The following is a 20,502-nucleotide window of genomic DNA, read 5'->3' on the forward strand; positions in this document are numbered from 1 at the left end:
GTCCCCAGGATTCAACTCACAGCAGCAGACTTGGGGACAGGAACCTCAACCCAATGAGTTGTTTCACAAGCCCAGTGTATTTTTTATGCTGTTGTTTGGGTTATTTTTGTTTTTGTTTTGTATTTTTCCGAGACAGGATTTCCCTCTGAACCCCTGGATGTCCTGTAACTACCTTTATAGAGCAGGCTTGTCTCAGGCACACAGAGGTCTGACACCCTCTGCCTCCTAAACGCTGGGATTAAAGGCGTGTGCCACCATGAACTGCCCAGTGTTTTGTTTTTTTATGACAAGTCTTGCTATTTATCTCAAGCTGGCCTTGAACCCACAATACTCTTGCCCAAGCCTTTCAAGTGTTAATATTACAGATGTGATAAAAACACTCAAACTTTAAAGTATAATTCAATTCCGAATAACAAAAAAAACATGGTGCTGCACAACTTTAATCCCAGCACTTGAGAGGTGAAAGAAGGCAGATCTCTGCTGCTCCAGGATAGCCAGGGATATATAGAGAAACCCTGTCTCACGCCCTGTCTTTGAAAAACATCTACCAGCAATAGAAAAATTATGTCAATTATGAAACATCCATATGAAGGAATATTAAGCAGCTGTAAAAATAATGATATAAGTCTATTTTCCCTTGTATGTTTTAAAATTCTAGTCAGGTTTCGCCTTAAACTTGCAGTGATCTTCTTGCCTCAGATACCGAAGCACAGGTTTCCAGATGTGAGTCACTAAGCTCTGCAATATTCCATTTTTATGATAGAAGCAATGATAAATTAGTAAGTAAACAATGGCCTCATCTATATAAACATAACAATTTCATCTTCTATAAATACAAGTAACATGAAAAGTTCTAGAGGGCTAGAGAGTTGGCTCAATGGTTAAGAGCACTGGCTGTTCTTCCAGAGGTCCTGAGTTCAATTCCCAGTAACTACACTGTGGCTCACAACCATCTACAATGAGATCTGGTGCCCTCTTCAGGCCTGCAGGCATACACATACACAGAGCACTCATACATAAATAAAATTATTAAATAAAAAAGTTCTGCCAGGCAGTGGTGGTCCATGCCTTTAATCCCAAGGCTTGGGAGGCAGAGGCAAGCAGATCTCAGTGAGTTCGAGGCCAGCCTGGACTACAAACTGAGTTCCAGGACAGCCCGGGCCACACAGAGAAATCCTGTCTCAAAAAACCAAAAAGTTCTAGAAAAGGTTATTTATTAGTCCTGAGGAAGAGAACTAGTGCAAAGAGTGAACAGATTCTTCCTTACTGGAGAGAAGAGCCGTCTGTATCATGGGAGGGAGTGAGAAGTCATCAGTAAAAACTACTACTACTTCTTCTTTTTTTTTTTTGAGACAGGGTTTCCCTGTGTAACAGTCCTAGCTGTCCTGGAACTAGCTCTTGTAGACCAGGGCTGGCCTCGAACTCACAGGGATTCACCTGCCTCCGCCTTCCGAGTGCTAGAATTAAAGGCGTACACCACCACAGCCAGGCCGTAAAAACTACCTTTAAAATATGGGATCAGGCTGAGCAGTGGTGGCACATGCTTTTAATACCAGTGCTCGGGAGGCAGAGGCAGGAAAGTTTTGAGGCCAGCCTGGTCTACATAGAGTTTCAGGCCAGCTAGGGATACATAGAGAGACACTGCTTCAAAACAAAAACCAACCAAATAAAAAACCCCAACTTAACAAACAAAAAACAAATTTTTTTTATGTATGTACGTTAGTGTGCACACATGTATGTGGGAAACTGAATAGGCCTTAAGAATGGTATTAGATACCCTGGAACTAGAGTTACAGGCAGTTTTCAGCCACCTGTCCTGGGTGCTAGGAACTGTGGGTTCTCTGCAAGAGCAGTGCATGCTCTTAACCACTGACTCATCTTTCCAGCCCCAAAGATTACGGTTTTTTGTTTGTTTGTTTCATGAAATTTGCTCTGCAAACTAGGCTGGCCTTGAACTCACAGAGATCCGCCTTCATCTGCCTGCCAAGTACAGGGACTAAAGGTGTGCACCAACACTGCCCTGTGATAACTTCTCTAAAAGGCAAATTGTGTGTGTGCATATTTAAGCACACAGAGGTGAGAAGTAAACTTTCAGGTGCTGGCTCTACCCTATCATTGGGGTCCCAGGGATCAAACTCAGATGATCGAGTTCACTAACAAGTGCCATTACCTACTGAGACATCTTGCTGGCCCCAAAAATAGTTTCTTTAGGAAAGTTAATATTCTAGAACATTTGGATTAAAAAGAAAGGTAAAAGGCCAACCAGGTGGCTTTAAGAGGCTGAGGTAGGATTGCCACAAAAGTGAAGTTAGCCTGAGCAACAAAGGGAGGCACCTGTTTCAGGAAAGACAGGTAGAATTTATGATATTAGATAAATGAAATTAATTTATTTCTACTGTCTTACCTTTTAGAAGGGTAACCTCATAAAAAGTTTCTGAGCTATGGATATAACAGTGGAAGAACCTGTCTAGCCATGATTGAGACCCTAGCTTCTATCCTAAGTACCACAAAAAAAAAAGATGTTATAAAAATTCCTTTTATTTTAAGTTCACAAGATTGATTACCTGAGCCCGAGAAAGATGCAATCCAAGAGTATATAGTATTTCTTCCAAATCCTTTTCAAGGAGGTAACCACAATGGCTTTGATCGAAATAAACAAAAGCCATCAATAGATCCCTGTTAACTGTGACCATCTGAGTCTTCTCTTTTTCCTAGAATGAACAGAAGATATGGTATGCAGTTTATTATCATGGAAGAAAGAGAAATCAAGGCTCTGTCTGTATGAAAGCACCGATCTAGCTCATTTTAGCTAAAATGAGTGGATTTTATATATCAGTATGAAAAAAAGAAACCGTGACAAACACAAATCAGTAAATGCAGGGTAAGGAAATCACTTATTATTATTATTTTTTTTACTTTTTTATTTTTTATTTTATTTTTTGGAATTTCGAGACAGGGTTTCTCCGTAGTTTTTGGTTCCTGTTCTGGAACTAGCTCTTGTAGACCAGGCTGGCCTCGAACTCACAGAGATCCACCTGCCTCTGCCTCCTGAGTGCTGGGATTAAAGGCATGTGCCATATTCTATTCAATAAATAAATACCTTATCCAATGGGGAAAAAAAGGAAAATGAAGAGCAGCAGCAAAAAACAAAACAGAACAAAACAACCACCTTCTCTTTTGAGGGTCTCTCCTTGCAGTATCGGTTGACATCTCTCTTGTCATCTCGTTTGTTCATTTCCTCTTCTTCCCTCTCTGTAAAGCCAATATGAAAGAAGAAAACATTTATTCATGCACTTTTCCAATACATAAGTTTTCAAAAGATGAAATAACAGGTCTATAAAAATCCTATAAAAAAATTGGTGTTATAAGGAAACGTTAAGAAAACTCAAGAAGCAGCCTGGTGGTGCTGGCACAGGCCTTTAATCCAAGCACTCAGGAAGCAGAGCCAAGAGGATCTCTGTGAGTTCGAAGCCAGCCTAGTTTACAAGAAAGAGTTCCAGGGCAACTCTGACTACACAGAAAAACCCTGTCTCAAAAGAAAAACAAAAAAAGCAATAGGAAACTTAAGAATTCCCACTTGGCAAACTATCAATTCTGAGATAGGCTCTTAAAACCTTGTTCAAGATGGCCCTGAACTCATGATATCCCTGCCTTAATCCTCCCAAACAGCTGGGATTAAAGATCTGTCAAGGGCTGGAGAGATGGCTCAGAGGTTAAGAGCATTGCCTGCTCTTCCAAAGGTCCTGAGTTCAATTCCCAGCAACCACATGGTGGCTCACAACCATCTGTAATGAGGTCTGGTGCCCTCTTCTGGCATGCAGGCATACACACAGACAGAATATTGTATACATAATAAATAAATAAGTAAATATTTAAAAAAAAAAAGATCTGTCAAAACAGGTCTGGACAATTTGGTCAATTTAATGAATTAACACATATCATCTTGTTATCTACCCTTTTGATTACGAATAAGATTAATCACCATTTCAAACACTAAGTGAGAACAAATTTTTATTTGTTAAAACTCTTTTCTAGGACTGAAAAATGGGCCAGCATTTTAAAAAAGCAATTGTTGCTTTTGCAGAGGACCCAGGTTTAATTCCCAGCACCCACATGGTGGTTTACAATCATCTGTAACTCCGGGAACAGGAAAGCCAACGCCCTATTCTGACTCCCAGAGGCACCAGGCATGCATGAGGCTCAGACACACATGCAGGCAAGACATACATATTAATTTAAATTTTTTTAAAGTACTAAACAAGTGTGAAAAAAGACATAAGTAAAATAATGCTACATTGCAGACCACACTGTAAACTCTACGAACCAATTTTACATAAGGTTTGTTTCAGAATAGGCCTCAGCAAGAAAGTAAGAGCTGAGCACAGATTTTAGATATGAGGATGTCAAGATGATAGACCTTTGAACTGGCTGGCAAAAGAGACTGTCAGTGCCAAGTTCCTAACAGAAGAATATTAAGTGGCAGGTTTAAGGACCTCAGAGTGACTGAGAAGTGGCAAGGGCCTGTGAGATGGTTCAGTGGATAAATCACTAGTCTCGCAAGCTGATAACCTGAGTTCAATGTCCAGATTTCATGGGAAAGGAGAGAACCAACTCCTAACAGCTGTCCTGGTTTCCACAGGCGTCACAGTAGTAAATATCCCAAAAGTAACTATAATACTACAAACACCAATGAAAGAAAAAAGGGCATATGGTATTAAGTATTTAATTATTAATTAAGATTAACAGCCAGGCTGTGGTGGCTCACGCTTTTAATCCCAGCACTCGGGAGGCAGAGGCAGGCAGATCTCTGTGAGTTTGAAGCCAGCCTAGTCTACAAGAGCTAGTTCCAGGACAGGCTCCAAAAGTACAGAGAAACTCTGACTCAAAAAACAAAAACAAACAAAAGAACAGCCAGGTGTGGTAGGATGAGCTTGAAATCACAGCTCTCACCTGGGATAGTGAGGCAAAGAGCATCATCCAAAGCCAACCTGGGCTACATAGGCCAGTATCAGTTATGTAGTAAGAAGGTCTTACAAAAACAAGAAAATTTCTAAAAACTCAAAAAGCATAAAATATTTAGTCCATTCTACAGCCCCAAGGTCATCTACTACATACCATCTTCTTCATCCTCAGCTTCTTCCGCCTCCATTGGGTCATACTCATCTTGATTATTATCTTCTTCGGTTTCATCATCATCTTTAGAATCTTCTTTTCTTTTTTCTTCTTTCTGTAATTTAAGATGCCTTAAAACTAAGCAATATCATGACAAGACAGACAAATAAACATAAGTTCACTAAATGGATGTATTTGTAACAAGTCCGATTATAGATTGCTCAACAGTAATAACCTACTCAAGGATGGCATGGGGGGCATGGCAGTAATCTGAGCACCTGGAAGTTGAAGGCAGGAGATTAAGGAGGTCCCAGCTCATAGCAAGAAAGACAAAAGGACAGAGAGAAACACAGAAAAGGAAGAAGGGCTAGAGAGTCAGCTTGGACATACAGAGCAATGACTGACCTTACAGGAAATCCCTCTGACACCCACATGGCAGCTAAAAACCGTCTATAACTTAACTTCAATCTCAGGCGAGCCACACTCACTGTTGACTTCTGAGGCCAGTGCTTGCGCACATGCGCGCGCACACACACACACACACACACACACACACAGTATAAATACACATACAGGCAAAACATACAAATTACAATAAGAAGACAGAAGAAGAGAGGAAAGGATGAAAACAAATCATAAAATTAGTTGCAGATATTAAATTAGGCTTTGCTATATGGCTCAGGTTGGAACTGAACTCCTGAATCTCCTCTTCCCATCTTTGATATATGGGATTACAGATATGTGGCCCTATACCCAGCTCTCTAGATTTTTGAGGCAGAGTATCATATGATCCGACTCAAATATCCAACACAGTATTCAAGACTTTTAGTTTGACTTTTATATAGAGGCTGGAACTGAACATTTCTCAGTTGTTGTTGCCTATCCTGGAAATTACAGACCTTCCTCTCATCTCTGTCTTCTTTTTTGTCTTTATCATCGCCTGATTTTCTCCGTTTTGGTTTTGGATCATCAGTGTCATCATCTTTTTCTTCTTTTTTATCTTTTCTCTCGTCTTTTTTGCTTTTCTTCTCCTTTTCTTTTTTGTCCTCTTTCTCAGGAAGAGAGAGCAATGATTTATATATTCTGACTCCAAAATCTCTTTGAAGCATTTCATTGAAAAGTTCGGCAAACAATGAAACCTATAAAAAGAAACCAACATTAATCTAGGCAAATTCAATACAAATACTGAATAAATCCAGCAGCTAGTCATTTATCAAGCACTATCTTACCACAGTTATTTTCTATACCTATAGAGAGCTGTAATATTTTATGAGGGAGATAAAGGAAAAAATCAAGAGCTATAGAAATGGATGTGAATAATGTGAGGACCATGAAAATCTTCAAAATAACTAGTTGTGGTGGTGCACGCCTTTAATCCCAGCTCTTGGGAGGCAGAGACAGGCAAAACTCTGTGGCTTCCAGGCCAGCAACTGCCACACAGGGAGACCCTTTAAATAAATAAATATCCTCAAAAGAACTTTTTTTTTTTTTTTTTTTAATTTCTAAACAAGGTTTCCTGTGTAACCTCGGATGTACTGGAACTGGCTCTGCACACAAGGCTGGCTTTGAACTCACAGAGATCCGCCTGCCTCTGCCTCCCAAGTACTGGGATTAAAGGCATACGCCACCATCATTTGGCTTCTTTTTAAAGACAAGATCTTTCAGGGCTAGAGAGATGGCTCAGAGGTTAAGACTACCCTTCCAGAGGTCCCGAGTTCAATTCCCAGTAACCATATAGTGGCTCACAGCCATCTGTAATGAGATCTTGTGCCCTCTTCTGGCCTGCAGCATACATGCAGACAGAATACTATATACATGATTAATAAATAAATCTTAAAAAAAAAGAAAGACAAGATCTTTGTATCCAGGCTGGCTTTGAACTCATGTTCTTCATGCTGCATTCAGTGGCACTATAATGAATGGTGGCACTATAAGCTCATGTCATCATATTCTATGTAAAGATTCTTTTTTTTAAGATATAAATATATTGCTAAACATGGTAACACCTTCCTGTAAACTCTGCAATTGAGAGGTAAGGCAAGAAGATCAACAGTTCACCACCATCCTTGGTCATAAGAGACTCTGTCTCAAAAAACTAGAGCTAGCTATAGTGTCACATACCTGTGATCCCAGATAGCAAAGGCGGAAAAGAGGTGGATCAGAAGTATTTCAAGTCCAACCTGATCCAGATAGTATGTTTGAAACCAGACTGGGTTGCATGAGATATTATCTCACAAAAACAAACAAGAACCAGAACCATATAAGCAGAACATAAAAAAACAATGCAAATACTGTTATATTTAATAATGCATTTATGTAATTGCAGGTCCAAAGGATACTGAAGCAGAATAATCATGAGTTGAAGACCTAACTGGACACAAATTGAGTTTAGGGCCAACCTGGAATCTCAGCAAAACTATTAAAAGTAGGGCTGGAGAGATGGCTCAGAGGTTAAGAGCACTGACTGCTCTTCCAAAAGTCCTGAGTTCAATTCCCAGCAACCACATGGTGGCTCACAACCATCTATAATGAGATCTGGTGCCCTCTTCTGGCATGCGAGCATACATGGAAGGAATGTTGTATACATAATAAATAAATCTTTAAAAAAAAACTATTAAAAGTAAAAAGAAGGCTGGAGATGTAGCTTAGTGGGAGAGGTTTCCATAGCATGCATAAGCCCCTGAGTTCAATTCTCAGCACTAGCAATAGAGAGGAGCTGGGCATGGTGGTGCACGCTTGGAAGGCAAGTGGATCTCTAAGAGTTCCTGGCTCGATAGAGCTATGTAGTAAGATCCCGCTGAGATCAAAACGAGAGACAGAGACAGACAAGACAGAACACAAACTCAAGTTGAAAGATAATGCCACTTATTTTCTCTTACAATCTAACCAGTCACAAAATTTTCATATCCACTAAATGGTTATTTTAATTCTAAAGAAAATAAAACATTACGGCATCCTCAAGAAAGACAAGTAGGGGCTGGAGTGATGAATCAGTGATTAAGAGCAATGGCTGCCCTTCAGGAGTTCGGTTTGGTTCCCAGTGCCCACATGGTACTTGATAAACACCAACAACTACAGATGCAGGGAGCATGACACCCTCTCTGGCCTCTAGAGGAATCAGGCACACCTGCCACACACTGACACACACAAGGACAAGACAACCACACAAATAAAAGCTACTTCAAGATCAGCTAGGGCTACTAGAAATAGTCTCCAAAACACAAAATGAAAAACAAAGAATAATTTAGATCTAACTTGTTAATTTACAGAAAAAAAAAAAAAAAGGAAGGAAGGAAGGGGAGGAAGAAAGAAAGGAGGACAAAACCACACTACAGAAATGAAACAACAAAAGGTAGTCTATTGTGTCTATTAAGAGACCTTAGAGGACAAATCTGACTTTCTCATAATAAATGATGGTGACCAAAAACACAAACAATGGGAACAATCAAAGAAAAACTCAAGAAATTTAATACACTGAAGAGTCAGTCACAACTGTAGGTATTATTTTGATCCTAATTAAACTTTAATATTACCTCAAATGAATGTTCTTTGTTATCTTCCAACCTGTAATCCAAAAGGACACTCAAAGACATGATGCTGCAATCAAATTTGCCACTTTTTGCAGCCCAGTTTGGATGTACAATTATGGCTGGTTCATCGGGCAAAATGTATCTTCTTTCTTGGCGCTGGCGTTCCATTTCCTCTTGTCGTTTTCTTTCTTCCTCCTAGACATTTGAAATTTTAAATCATGGTGACGCTTCCTTGTACAAAGTGCATGTGTATTGAAATGTACTTAAAATAAAATAAAATAAAGGAGGTGGGTGTGGTGGTTCATGACCATAATCCCAACACTTGGTGGCAGAGACAGAAGGATGACCTTGAGTTCTAGTCAGCCTAGCTACAGTGAGTAACAGACTAGCCTCCACTACAGAATAAATTCTTGTTTCAAAAAACAAAAATCAAAGTCTTCTGATTTCTTACAGTGATTATATTAGCCATAATGGTTAAAAACAGAGACAGGGCCTTTTATGGCTTTTAATTCTTCCTTAAATTTCCTTTATTACATTAGTTTTTGTAAAGTGTGGGTCAGGGGACAGGCAGTTGGTTTTCTCCTTCCACCATGAGTCCTAGATATTGAATTGCTGTGGTCAAGCTTAGCATCAAGTGTCAATGAATACAACTGGCTTCTAAAAATAACTTCATTAAAGGATACTGAGCCTTCTGGGAAGACAGTCTGTTCCGGAGACAGGCTACAGACAGAACACACCCTATCCTGCTATAAAGTTGTGACAGAAGCTGAAAGGATTCAAGCCATGGCCAGCTCTGAGACAGTATCATCATCCCAAAGATATTTATAACCCATGGAATAAAACAAGAAACCACAAACTGCCTAGGAACCAAGAGAAAGAAATGTCCTCAAGAAGGCCCCCAGATCATCAGGCACAGCAGATAGTCTGCATCGCAGAGCCCGCATCCCTTCCTACCAATCTCTCTCATCTGGTGTTAGGAAGAACCTAACAAATCCTCCAGCTTTACACACTTTAGGCTGAGGTACTAAAATAAAAATGTAATGATAGTGGGCATGGTGGCTGGCAGTGCACATCTTTAATCCCAGAACCCAGGAGGCAGAGGCAGGTGAATCTCTGACTCGAGGCCACAGTGGTCTATATTCAGAGTTAGTTCTAGGACAGCCAGGGCTAAACAGAGAGACCCTGTCTCCAAAACCAACCAACCAAACAAACAAAAAACCACTAAGCAACCATGTTAACATATGCTTTATGATCCCAGCACGTGAAAAGTCAGAGAGACAAGAGGAGGATCACAAGGACAGCTTAGTTTATATAGAGACTTCCAGGACAGCCAGAGTCACATCAGTAATAACTTCTCCTTAAAAACTCAAAAAGTTGGGCCAGGCAGTAGTGGCACACACCTTTAATCCCAGCACTCAGGAGGCAGAGGCAGGCGAATCCCTGTGAGTTTGAGGCCAGCCTGGTCTACAAGAGCTAGTTCCAGGACAGCTAGAACTGTTACACAGGAAAACCTTGCCTCGAAAAACAAACGAACAAACAAAAAAAAAAACCCTCAAAGTCAATTAAGAAGGGGGGGGGAGGCTGCGCGAAAATCAGTGAGTAAAGAAAGGTCCTTGCTGCCAACCTTGATGACCTCAATTTGGTCTCCCAGACCCACAGGGTAGAAGGAAGAAAACCAACTTCAGCATTATCCTCCGACCTCTGGGCAAGTCCAGTGGCGTGTTCAATCCCACACAGAATAAATACATTTTTTGTTTGCTTGAGACAAGGTCTCATTCTATAGCTCTGGCTATTCTGGAATTCACTCTATAGACCAGGTTGGCCTTGGAACTCAAAAAATAAATAAATTCACCTGCCTCTGCCTCCCTGACATTAAAGTATTAAAGTTCTGTGCTGCCACCACCACCACCACCACCACCATCTATGTTACTTTTCTTTTTGTCTGGTTTTTCGAGACAGGGTTTCTCTGTGTAATAGCCCTGGCTATCCTGGAACTCTTCAACCAAGTTGGCCTCACAGAGGCCTGCCTCAGCCTCCTGAGTACTGGAATTAAAGGCAAGTGTCACCACCTGCCCGACTCAATCTATGTTACTTTTAAAGGGCTTCAAAAGCCTGAGAGAGACCACGGGGAATAGTGCTTGCTATGGAGTCTAAACACCTAAGTAAGTTGTCCCCTGCTCACCTCTCACCCCTTGCCCCAAGGTGAAAGAGAACCAAGTTGTGAAATTCCTCGACTTACACACATGCTTATAATAATTAAAGAAAGAAAGAAAGAAAGAAAGAAAGAAAGAAAGAAAGAAAGAAAGAAAGAAAAGAAAAGAAAAGAAAAGAAAAGAAAAGAAAAGAAAAGACAAGACAGACTTTGGGCTGGAGAGATGGCTCAGTGGTTAACAGCATTTGTTGATATATATATATTATGTGTACAATATTCTGTCTGTGTGTATGTGTTCAGGCCAGAAGAGGGCACCAGACCTCATTACAGATGGTTGAGAGCCACCATGTGGTTGCCGGGAATTGAACTCAGGACCTTTGGAAGAGCAGGCAATGCTCTTAACCTCTGAGCCATCTCTCCAGCCCCTGTTCTTTTTTTTTTTTTAATTGAAAAAAAAAAAATTTCTGCCTCCTCCCAGCCTTCCATTTCCCTCCCCCTCCCCCCACTCCTCTCCCCCTCCCCCGACTCCTCTCCCCCTCCCTCTAGCATTTGTTGTTCTTGAAGAGGATCTGGGTTTGTTTTTCCAACCACTCACATAGGAGCTCACAACCATCCATAACTTTAGTTCCAGGAGCTGCAGCGTCCTTTTCAGACCTCTGCAGGCACCAAGCATGTGGTACACATACATAAATGTCGCAAAAATATTCATGCAAATATAAATAAAAAATAAATAAACCTTGAGGAAAAAAAGACCTCATGGCCACTTTAATAGTAACACTGACTATCTAGTTTGGCAGCTGTCTGGATGGGATGGGAAAGCCTGGCATCTCTGCCTTTATTATGCCCGTGCCCTCTGCTGCCCTTAACATTTGGTTCAGATTGCATTCAGCTCTGTATAAAGAAATGTTGATCATTTGAGAAAGCAAGCCCAAAGGTAGAATATAGAGTTAATTTGACCTACACTTGCCTAGTCTGCCTGTCCTAGGCTTAAGGCTGGAGACACTTAGCAACAACAACTATGACCAGAAAAATGGCATCATGAAAGGATTGAAGAGTAGCACCCAAGTTCCAAGTTCCTGGCAAATCTCTACCTATTCTTAGGGAAGACATGAATTTCCCACCTCCTTCTCCTGACCTGTCTGTAACCAACAAACTCCAATGGGACTGAGAAGCTGATCTGTAAACAAAACTCCATCTTTCCTACTCATTGGAAATGGAGCAAAGTCTTTTTCTCAACACTTGTCTCTTAGATAGTGTTTTTTTTCTTTCGCTTTTTGAGATAGGGTTTCTCTATTGCTTTGGAACCTGTCCTGGAACTAGCTCTTGTAGACCAGGCTGGCCTTGAATGCACAGAGATCACCCTGCCTCTGCCTCCCAAGTTCCCAAGTGGTGGGATTAAAGGCGTGCGCCACCACCGCCCGACTAGATATGGGTTTTATTCCTATAGGGTGAACTTCAAGAGACCTAGGTCTGGTCACAAACATCATCATCAAATAAACAAGTTAACTCAGCACCAACAGTATCTGTATGTGTAGTCAATGTGCATGTGTGCTCAAATACAGGTGGAGGTTAAGGTCAAGATTGAGTTGTTTTCCTCTATTCTCTTCACCATAGATTTGGCAGGGTCTCTCACTGAATCAGCTAGCTAGCCAGTGAGCTTGGGAGAGCCTCCTGGATGCACTGCTCACGGGCAGCTCCAGGGTTACAGGCACAGGAACTACCAGGCCTGGCTTTTAGAAGGGCTTTTAGAAGGGCACTGAGGATCTAGCGCCAAATGTGGCAACGTAAATGAATGCAGACAGATTATAAAGATATATACAGCTTTAATAAGGAAATAGACTTACAGGACCACAGGTTTCCACGGAGAACAGGAAAAGCGGAGAAAAAGGGCTGCTGGGATCACGCCCGGCAGATTTATCAGTAAACATTAGCTCAAGGCGAACACGCCCCCAATGGGTGGGGCTATATCCCTACCTCTAAACTCAGGTCCATCTTACCTCATCTTCAATATTACCAATGTCGTCTCCGTTTCAATGAGCACATTTTCCCAACTATCCCCAGAACTCTTTCTTTCCCAGTAATGGGGATCTATGCAAAAGCACATTAAGACTAATGCTTTTCCATAGCTACATGCCAAGTTCCTCAAACTTTAAGACATTTCTTAGCCAGGCACATGTCTGTAACCCCAGTTCTCAAGAGGCAAAGACAAAGATCTACACAAGTAGGGCTTCACTGTGAGTTCTAGGCCAGTCTACACTATTTAGTGACACCCTCTCAACCAAAAAGAAAACAAAATTGTTTGGTTGCCATGTCTTACTAAACTCCTTTACTCTAAGACAGCATCAACAATTCTTTTGAATTTCATTAACTACATGACTTATTTATTTATTTATTTATTTATTTATTTAGCACAAATTCTGGCAAGCTACCTCAAAACATTTTGTACTCTATATCCCTTTTTTGTTCTTTTTACTTTATGTGTACAGGTGTTTGGCCTGTTTCTACCTATTTTAACTACATGCCTAACGTCCTCTGAAGTCAGAAGAGGGCATTAGATCCCATAGTTAGTGGCGGAACGGTTGATTTAATGTGTATTTGACATAAGCAAGGCCTGCCAAGAACTCTAAGACCACTTGGCCCATGGAAAATGAACAAGCTGTCACTCATATGGGTCATGTGTAAGAGGGGTGGCGAAGTTTACTTCGAGTCTGTGTATGAGTATTTATGGGTCAGTATGTGCAAAGACTAGCAACTGCAGTTAACCACTCCTGGGTGTTTACAGCCTGAAACTGCTAACCTACAGAGATCTCATACCCCAACCACACAACCTCTCCCATGCTGTACCTAATAAACGTAAGATTCCAGGTTACATGGTCCTGGTCAGAGAACCCCATGTGATTGCACCTTCATTTCTACAGGTGTTTGTCCTTTCTTCATTCTCTTGCCATAGAGGATGCAGCAGGATCCTCTGGAACTAGCGTTAGGGATGATTGTGAACCATCATGTTGGTGCTGGGACCTGAACCCAGATCCTCTGCTAGCACAGCAAGAGCTCTTAACTACTAAGCCATCCATCCAGCCCACCCCCCTTTTGATAAGGAAAGGTCTCACCATAGCCCCAGGTTGGTCTCAATTTTAATATCTACCTCATGAGTACTGAGTACTCAGTTCAAGCCAGCCTATGCTTACAAAGCAACAAAGTCTTAAAAAAAAATAGAAAAATTTTGTGTTTTACTGTATTTAAATTATAACTCAAAGCTACATACATATACAACATGTTACATGTTCCAAGAGCTCCCTCTACACAGTATTAACAACATTACAGTATGTGAATATGGGCTACATACCTCTTTATCATCCTCAGACTTCCTATCATCCTCATCTTCCTCTTCCTTCTCAGACTTCTCTAATTCCTTCTGCTCTTCTTTTTGTTCTTCTACTTTAAGCTGTTTTGTCAAGCGAGCTATTAACTGGGATTTTAGTCCTTTGGAACTAAGAGCTCGACTTTCTAATTCTTTTCGGAGATCATTTACCTAAATATATGGAGCATAAAAACACATAAGAAAAAAGTATGATAGAAAAAAACAAATTATTTTTTGTCTGATTCTTAAAAATTGCAAATTCAAGACTAATGTAGTCTACATAGGAAGTTTCAGGCAATTCAGGGCTATATACAGTGAGACAAAAAGCCAAAATTAGTGGAAGAGACACTGACCATACTGTGCTTTTTTTTTTTTTTTTTTTTTGGTTTTTCGAGATAGAGTTTCTCTGTAGCTTTGGAGCCTATCCTAGAACTAGCTCTTGTAGACCAGGTTGGCCTCGAACTCCCAGAGATCCGCCTGCCTCTGCCTCCCAAGTGCTGGGATAAAAGGTGTGCACCACCACCGCCTGGCTACAGTGCTTTTTGAAAATGCTAAATTACAGAATACTTTTGGAAAACAATTTACAGTATGCTCTTGAATATGTGTACAACGGCACACTGGCTGTGGCACTTGTGATGGTCAGAAGATTACCTCCGGTTGTCAGTTCCTGCCTTCCACCATGCTGCGGCAGGGTCTACTGTTTCTGCTTGTTCCCTGAATGCCACCACAGCTGTTTAATTTGTGCTTCTGGAATCAGCCTCTTCTTGGGAAGGCTTGCACAGCAGCACTTTGAACACCTTTACTGAGATAGCTTTATGTAGCCCAGGCTGATCAAAACTGCATACGTAGCAGAGGCAGACCTTGAATTCCAGATCTTCCAGTTTTCACCTCCCAAACCTAGCTCTAGAATATGTTTTGTTTTAATGATTCATTTATTTATTTGTTTGTTTGTTTATTTATTTATTTATGTTTTTGAAAACAGTTTCTCTGTGTAGCCCCAGCTGTCCTGGAACTCACTTTGTAGACCAGGCTGGCCTCAAACTCACAAGAGATCTACTTATTTCTGCCTCCTGAGTGCTAGGATTAAAATCATGTGCCACCACTGTTGGCTTTGTTTTATTTTCAATTATAGGAATGTGTATATGTCTGTGTGCATGAGTGTTTGTAGCCATAGCTATCAGGTCAACCTGGAGCTGAAAAAACAGTTTAGGGAGGCCAAATTTGAGTTTTGGGAATTAAACTCTAGTCCTCTAAAAATGTAATACCCACTCTTAAGTATTTAGCCATCTCATGAACTCCCCAAACAAGTTTAAAGATGCTTAAAAATGTTTTAAAGCAGGTAAGGTGGCACATGCCAATAATCCCAGTATGAGGTCAACTTTGGCAATATCATGAAAATTTGTCCCAAAGAAATGTGGTTTTTGCTTTGTTTTCGAAACAGAGTCTCTGTAACCCTGGCTGCCCTGAAACTCACTCTGTAGACCGGGCTGGCTTCAAACTCACAGATTCACCTGCCACCACCATTATCCTACAAGAATAAACATCTTAACAACACATGGAATCTATACTGAATAGAATGTAATGTTTAAAAATAATTACACTGTGACTGGGTATAGTGGCTTATGCCTTTAATGCCAGCTCTCGTGACGCAGAGACAGGAAGATATCTGTTTCTAGGACAGCCTGGTCCAGCCTGGTCCACAGAGCAAATTCCAGGACAGCCAGGACTACACAGAGAAACCATGTCTTGGAAAACAATACCAAAGAAAAATTACACTGAGAAAATTAAAGCTAACTGAAGAATATAGTATGTTTACATGCAACATACTATAACCAAGCAATCATCAAAAACCTTATACCAGTCCAGGACAGGCTCCAAAGCCACAGAGAAACCCTGTCTCGAAAAACCAAAAAAAAAAAAAAAAAGAAGGAAACAAATCAAAAAAACATTTTATTACATTTATTTATTTATTTAGGGGAGTGGTGTGCTACTGTGTATGAGTAGTGTACAAAGGTCAACTGGTGGGAGCTGACTTCTTTACACCGCGTAGGTTCTGGGAATCAAATTCAAATCATCAGCTTTAGTAACAAAAGCTTTTATCTACTGAGATATTGTATTGGTATCTTTCTATAAATTTTATTAGGTTATATTGGATAGGTATGAGTAAATTTTTTATTTTAATTGAAAAAAAACTTGTTATTAATAATCAAAAGAAATACAAGTTGAGTCTTTTGTTCTGTTTTTTTGGAGACAGTGTCTACTTATATACACCAGGTTGCCTTCAAACTCATGACTCTCCAAGCTTAGCCCAAGTATTAGGAATGCAAATACCCCCAGACTTAGTTATATATTTTTGTTTGTCTCCCCTTTTTTTTTGTTTTTTTGAGACAGGGTTTCTCTATAGCTTTGGAGCCCATCTTTAAACTAGCTCTTGTAGACCAGGCTGGTCTCGAACTCACAGAGATCCGCCTACCTCTGCCTCCCAAGTGCTGGGATTAAAGATGTGAGTTACTACAGCTTGGCTATTCTGTTGGTTTTCCAAGATAGCGTTTCTCTGTATAGCCGAGTGGCCTAGAACGCACCCTGCAGACCATGCTGGCCTCAAACTCAAGAGATCTCCCTGCCTCTGCCTCCCCAGTGCTGATATTAAAATCACACTTCCCGGCACATATTTTCAAATAATAAACTTTATAGAGTCAAGTCAGATGCAATGGTACACATCGTTAATCTTAGCACTCTGAAGGCAGAGATAGGCAGAACTCTGAGTATGAAGCCAGACAGCGCTACATAGTGACAACAAAACAAAATCAAAGATTCATTTAGCTAAATATGGTGCATGCCTGTAAACCCAAATATGCATGAGGCTGAAAGAGAAGGTCCCTTTGAGCCCCAAAGTTTTAATACAGCCTCAGCAATATAGTAAGTCCTCATCAATTAGAGAGCTGGCTCAATAGTCAAGAGCATTTGCTGTTCTTGTAGAGGACCTAGGTTCAGTTCCTCCACGGCAACTCACAACCAACCATCTGTAATTCTAGTTGCAGAAGTTCTAAACGCCCTCTTCTGGCCTTCAACACATACGTGCCTGGTACATACGCACACAAGTTGTTGAGCATGGTGTTGGTAGCACATCTATGTAACTAAGCACTTGGGAGGTAGAAGCAGTAGGATCAGAAGTTCAAGACTACCCTCAGTCATAGAGCAAGTTCAAGAACACTTAGGTTACATGAGATCCTATGCTAAAAAAAAAAAAAAACAAAAAAAAAAAAAAAAAAACTAAACAATTTTTTTTTAAAAGATTTATTTATTATAGCCGGGCGGTGGTGGTGCAAGCCTTTAATCCCAGCACTCGGGAGGCAGAGGCAGGCGGATCTCTGTGAGTTCGAGACCAGCCTGGTCTACAAGAGCTAGTTCCAGGATAGGTTCCAAACCACAGAGAAACCTTGTCTCGAAAAACCAAAAAAAAAAAAAAAAAAAGATTTATTTATTTATTAAGCATACAATGTACTGCTGGCAAGGAAGGTACCAGGTCTCATTACAGATGGCTGTGAGCCACCATGTGGTTGCTAGGAATTGAACTCGGGACCTCTGGAAGAGCAGCCAATACTCTTACCCTCTGAGCCATCTCTCCAGCCCCATATATTTAATTATTATGTATACAATATTCTGTCTGTATGTCTGCAGGCCAGAAGAGGGCACCAGACCTCATTACAGATGGTTGTGAGCCACCATGTGGTTGCTGGGAATTGAACTCAGGACCTTTGGAAGAGAAGGCAATGCTCTTAACCACTGAGCCATCTCTCCAGCCCAACAATTTTTATAAAATGGCCTGGTAAGACAGTTCAACAGGTAACATCTGATAATCCAAGTTTGATTCTTAAAACCCACATTGTAGAAAAAGAGAAGCAGCTCCCACAAGTTGTCCTCGGACCTCCACAGATGTGTCATAGCAAGCTAACAGCACCTCCCCAAATGCTTAGGGGGAAAAAAAATCATCCAAGCAATGAGGCCAGGTGTCCTGACATGCACCTTTAATCCCAGTACTCAGAAGGCAAAGGCAGGTGGATTTGAGTTAGGCAGGTGGTTTTCATTGAGTTTGGGGCTAGCCTGGTCTACACAGCAAGTTCCATTTTTGAGACCCTGTCTCAAAAATCCAGCTGGCACACAAATAAGCAAGTTTCTGATCTGATCAAATTAAAGGTCCACGGATACAGAACCACATAACTAGACCACCGCTACTGCACAAAAACACTAGCACAGTTTCCTTAATCAAAGACTTTTTTTAAGTTTGTCTTCCCTGTTTAGTGGTAAACTTACCTACATTTTACCTTGAAATTTATTACAAAAATCAGATTTACCATTTGCTGTAGTGGCTCACGCCTTTAATCCCAGCACTTAGGAGGCTGAGATAAACGGGTTCTCACTGAGTTTGAGACCAACCTGGTCTACTAAGAAAGTTCCAGGACAGCCAGGGCAGTGACTCAGAGATCTGCCTGCTTTTGCTTCGAGTGCTGGGATCAAAGGTGTGAGTAACCATCATCCAGTCAGATTTACCTCTTTCCTCTCCTATTCTCCTTAAATATAGGTTATTTAGGCATAGAAATCCTGCAAGTCTGGTCACTTCCCAAACCAGAAAACAGTACTGGAAGGATTGACAGGTAATACGTATCTGAACTTTACATACGACATCTTTAATTTATATATGTACAAGCACAATACATCATAATTATAGAAAAGCAGAGTACTTCACTTTTAATGACACACACCCTTTTATATTATTTATTTATTTTTGATCTTTTGAGACAAGGTTTCTCTGTGTCACCCCGTCTTGGAACTAGCTCTATAGACCTCAAACTCAGAGATCTGCCTATATCTGCTGGATATGTGTGCCACCTTGCCCCAGCCCTTACCCCCTCCTAAAAACAAGGTCTCACCCTACAGCCTAGGCTACCTTAGAACTCACTCTCCTGAAACACATAGAAATCCTCCCGCTGTTGCCTCCCAGATCCTGAGATAATGGATATGAGCCACCACACCCAGGTTGCATATTTCCTACTTGAAACAATTCTCTCAGTCTCAACAAATTTACTAATTTCTGTTCTGAAATATTCTTTCTTATTGTTATTGTGTGTGTGTGTGCACAATATGTATACATTTTCTGTTACCTTCATTGCCTTTGGATCGAGTTTAGACCAATGGGTAGGAGTGGAAATTTCTTTAACTTCACCATCATCCTTTTCTTCTTCATCCTAACATAACAAAGTTAAGAACAAAATTACTATTCTGAAACCTTCAAATGTAAGTCATTTATTCTTTAAAAGTCTGTTGCTGATCTGTGCAAGGTCACAATGTTTCAGATTGTCTTCTCCTAAAGTTATTATTTAGGCAAGTCCACATACATACATTCTACCACTTTTAACTGATCACAAAGACATCAGCCAATCAAAGCCAGATCTGTGAAACACAAAAGGGTGATAAATTACAACACAAAGGATATCAGGGATACACAGACACTGCCGGTCTCCATTAACCACACAGTGTGTGATCTTGCCCCAATTTTCAAGCCACCCAAAGACTGATTTAGTCAGACCTTTGAAATGTACCCAAGACGTTGCCACATAGCCTGAAATTTCAAATCTCTCAGACTTGTGGTTGTCCAATTTCAAATATCCATGACTAGAACTGATGACCGTGAAAGAGAAAATTTTTTAAAATTTGAGAAAATGGCAAAATGTTTAAAATGGCTTAATACTGAATCTTGCTCAACAACTGGTCCCAGATTCCAGCAAATAGACCTATGATAAAAACAAAATTCTGTGCAATATAAGCACAACTTTTTCTTTGAGGCCTCAGCACTCTTAAATTTAAGTTGGCATATTAGACAGATTTTTATGAGTAAAGAAAATACAACTATACTGCTGAAAGCTGGATTACCAGTTGCTGTTAACAGCTATGTTCCTCCATGTGTGTCTGTTATGTAGTGTGTGGTGTGCATTTGTGCCTGTGTTCCTGTGCCTGTGAGAAGCGGAAATAGAAAAAGGGATTAGCGTTCAGTGCCTGTTCTCCATCAGCCTTCTTGCGTTCACCCTGAAGCTTCTCGACCAGCTGCTGCTTGTATCCTCGGGAGAGGGTTTCCCACTCTGAGCGGGTGGGAAGGCAATGCCAAACATCCGGGAAAAATAAAACCACTGTCTCCACATGAGCTGGAACTGTACGCCCCTTGTGGGTCTCCTCAGGGCGATGGTAGCGAATCTCTGCAAAACGGTACCTGTTGCAAGGGAAGAAGCATGTTGGAAAAAAAATTCTACAATACATTTTAAAGACCCTAGTTCACTTGTTGCACATCAAGT

General features: G+C 40.7%; 1 protein-coding gene across 3 annotated transcripts in view; it reads right to left on the bottom strand.

Annotated features, from left to right (window-relative positions):
• Ccar1 (cell division cycle and apoptosis regulator 1) overlaps positions 1–20,502 on the bottom strand; it is a 52,315-nt gene that overhangs the window by 4,890 nt on the left and 26,923 nt on the right. For all 3 annotated transcript variants that reach the window (XM_057751062.1, XM_057751061.1, XM_057751063.1), the window contains exons 14-21: positions 20,210–20,420; positions 19,318–19,401; positions 14,141–14,326; positions 8,646–8,837; positions 6,012–6,251; positions 5,116–5,227; positions 3,170–3,252; positions 2,565–2,711 (exon numbers count right to left, since the gene is read on the bottom strand). In XM_057751062.1, the coding sequence (XP_057607045.1) occupies positions 2,565–2,711; positions 3,170–3,252; positions 5,116–5,227; positions 6,012–6,251; positions 8,646–8,837; positions 14,141–14,326; positions 19,318–19,401; positions 20,210–20,420 (1,255 nt within the window). The remainder of the gene's footprint in view (positions 1–2,564; positions 2,712–3,169; positions 3,253–5,115; positions 5,228–6,011; positions 6,252–8,645; positions 8,838–14,140; positions 14,327–19,317; positions 19,402–20,209; positions 20,421–20,502) is intronic.

The sequence above is a fragment of the Chionomys nivalis genome, chromosome 19, assembly GCF_950005125.1.
Source record: "Chionomys nivalis chromosome 19, mChiNiv1.1, whole genome shotgun sequence".
In the NCBI taxonomy this organism is placed as follows: domain Eukaryota; kingdom Metazoa; phylum Chordata; class Mammalia; order Rodentia; family Cricetidae; genus Chionomys; species Chionomys nivalis.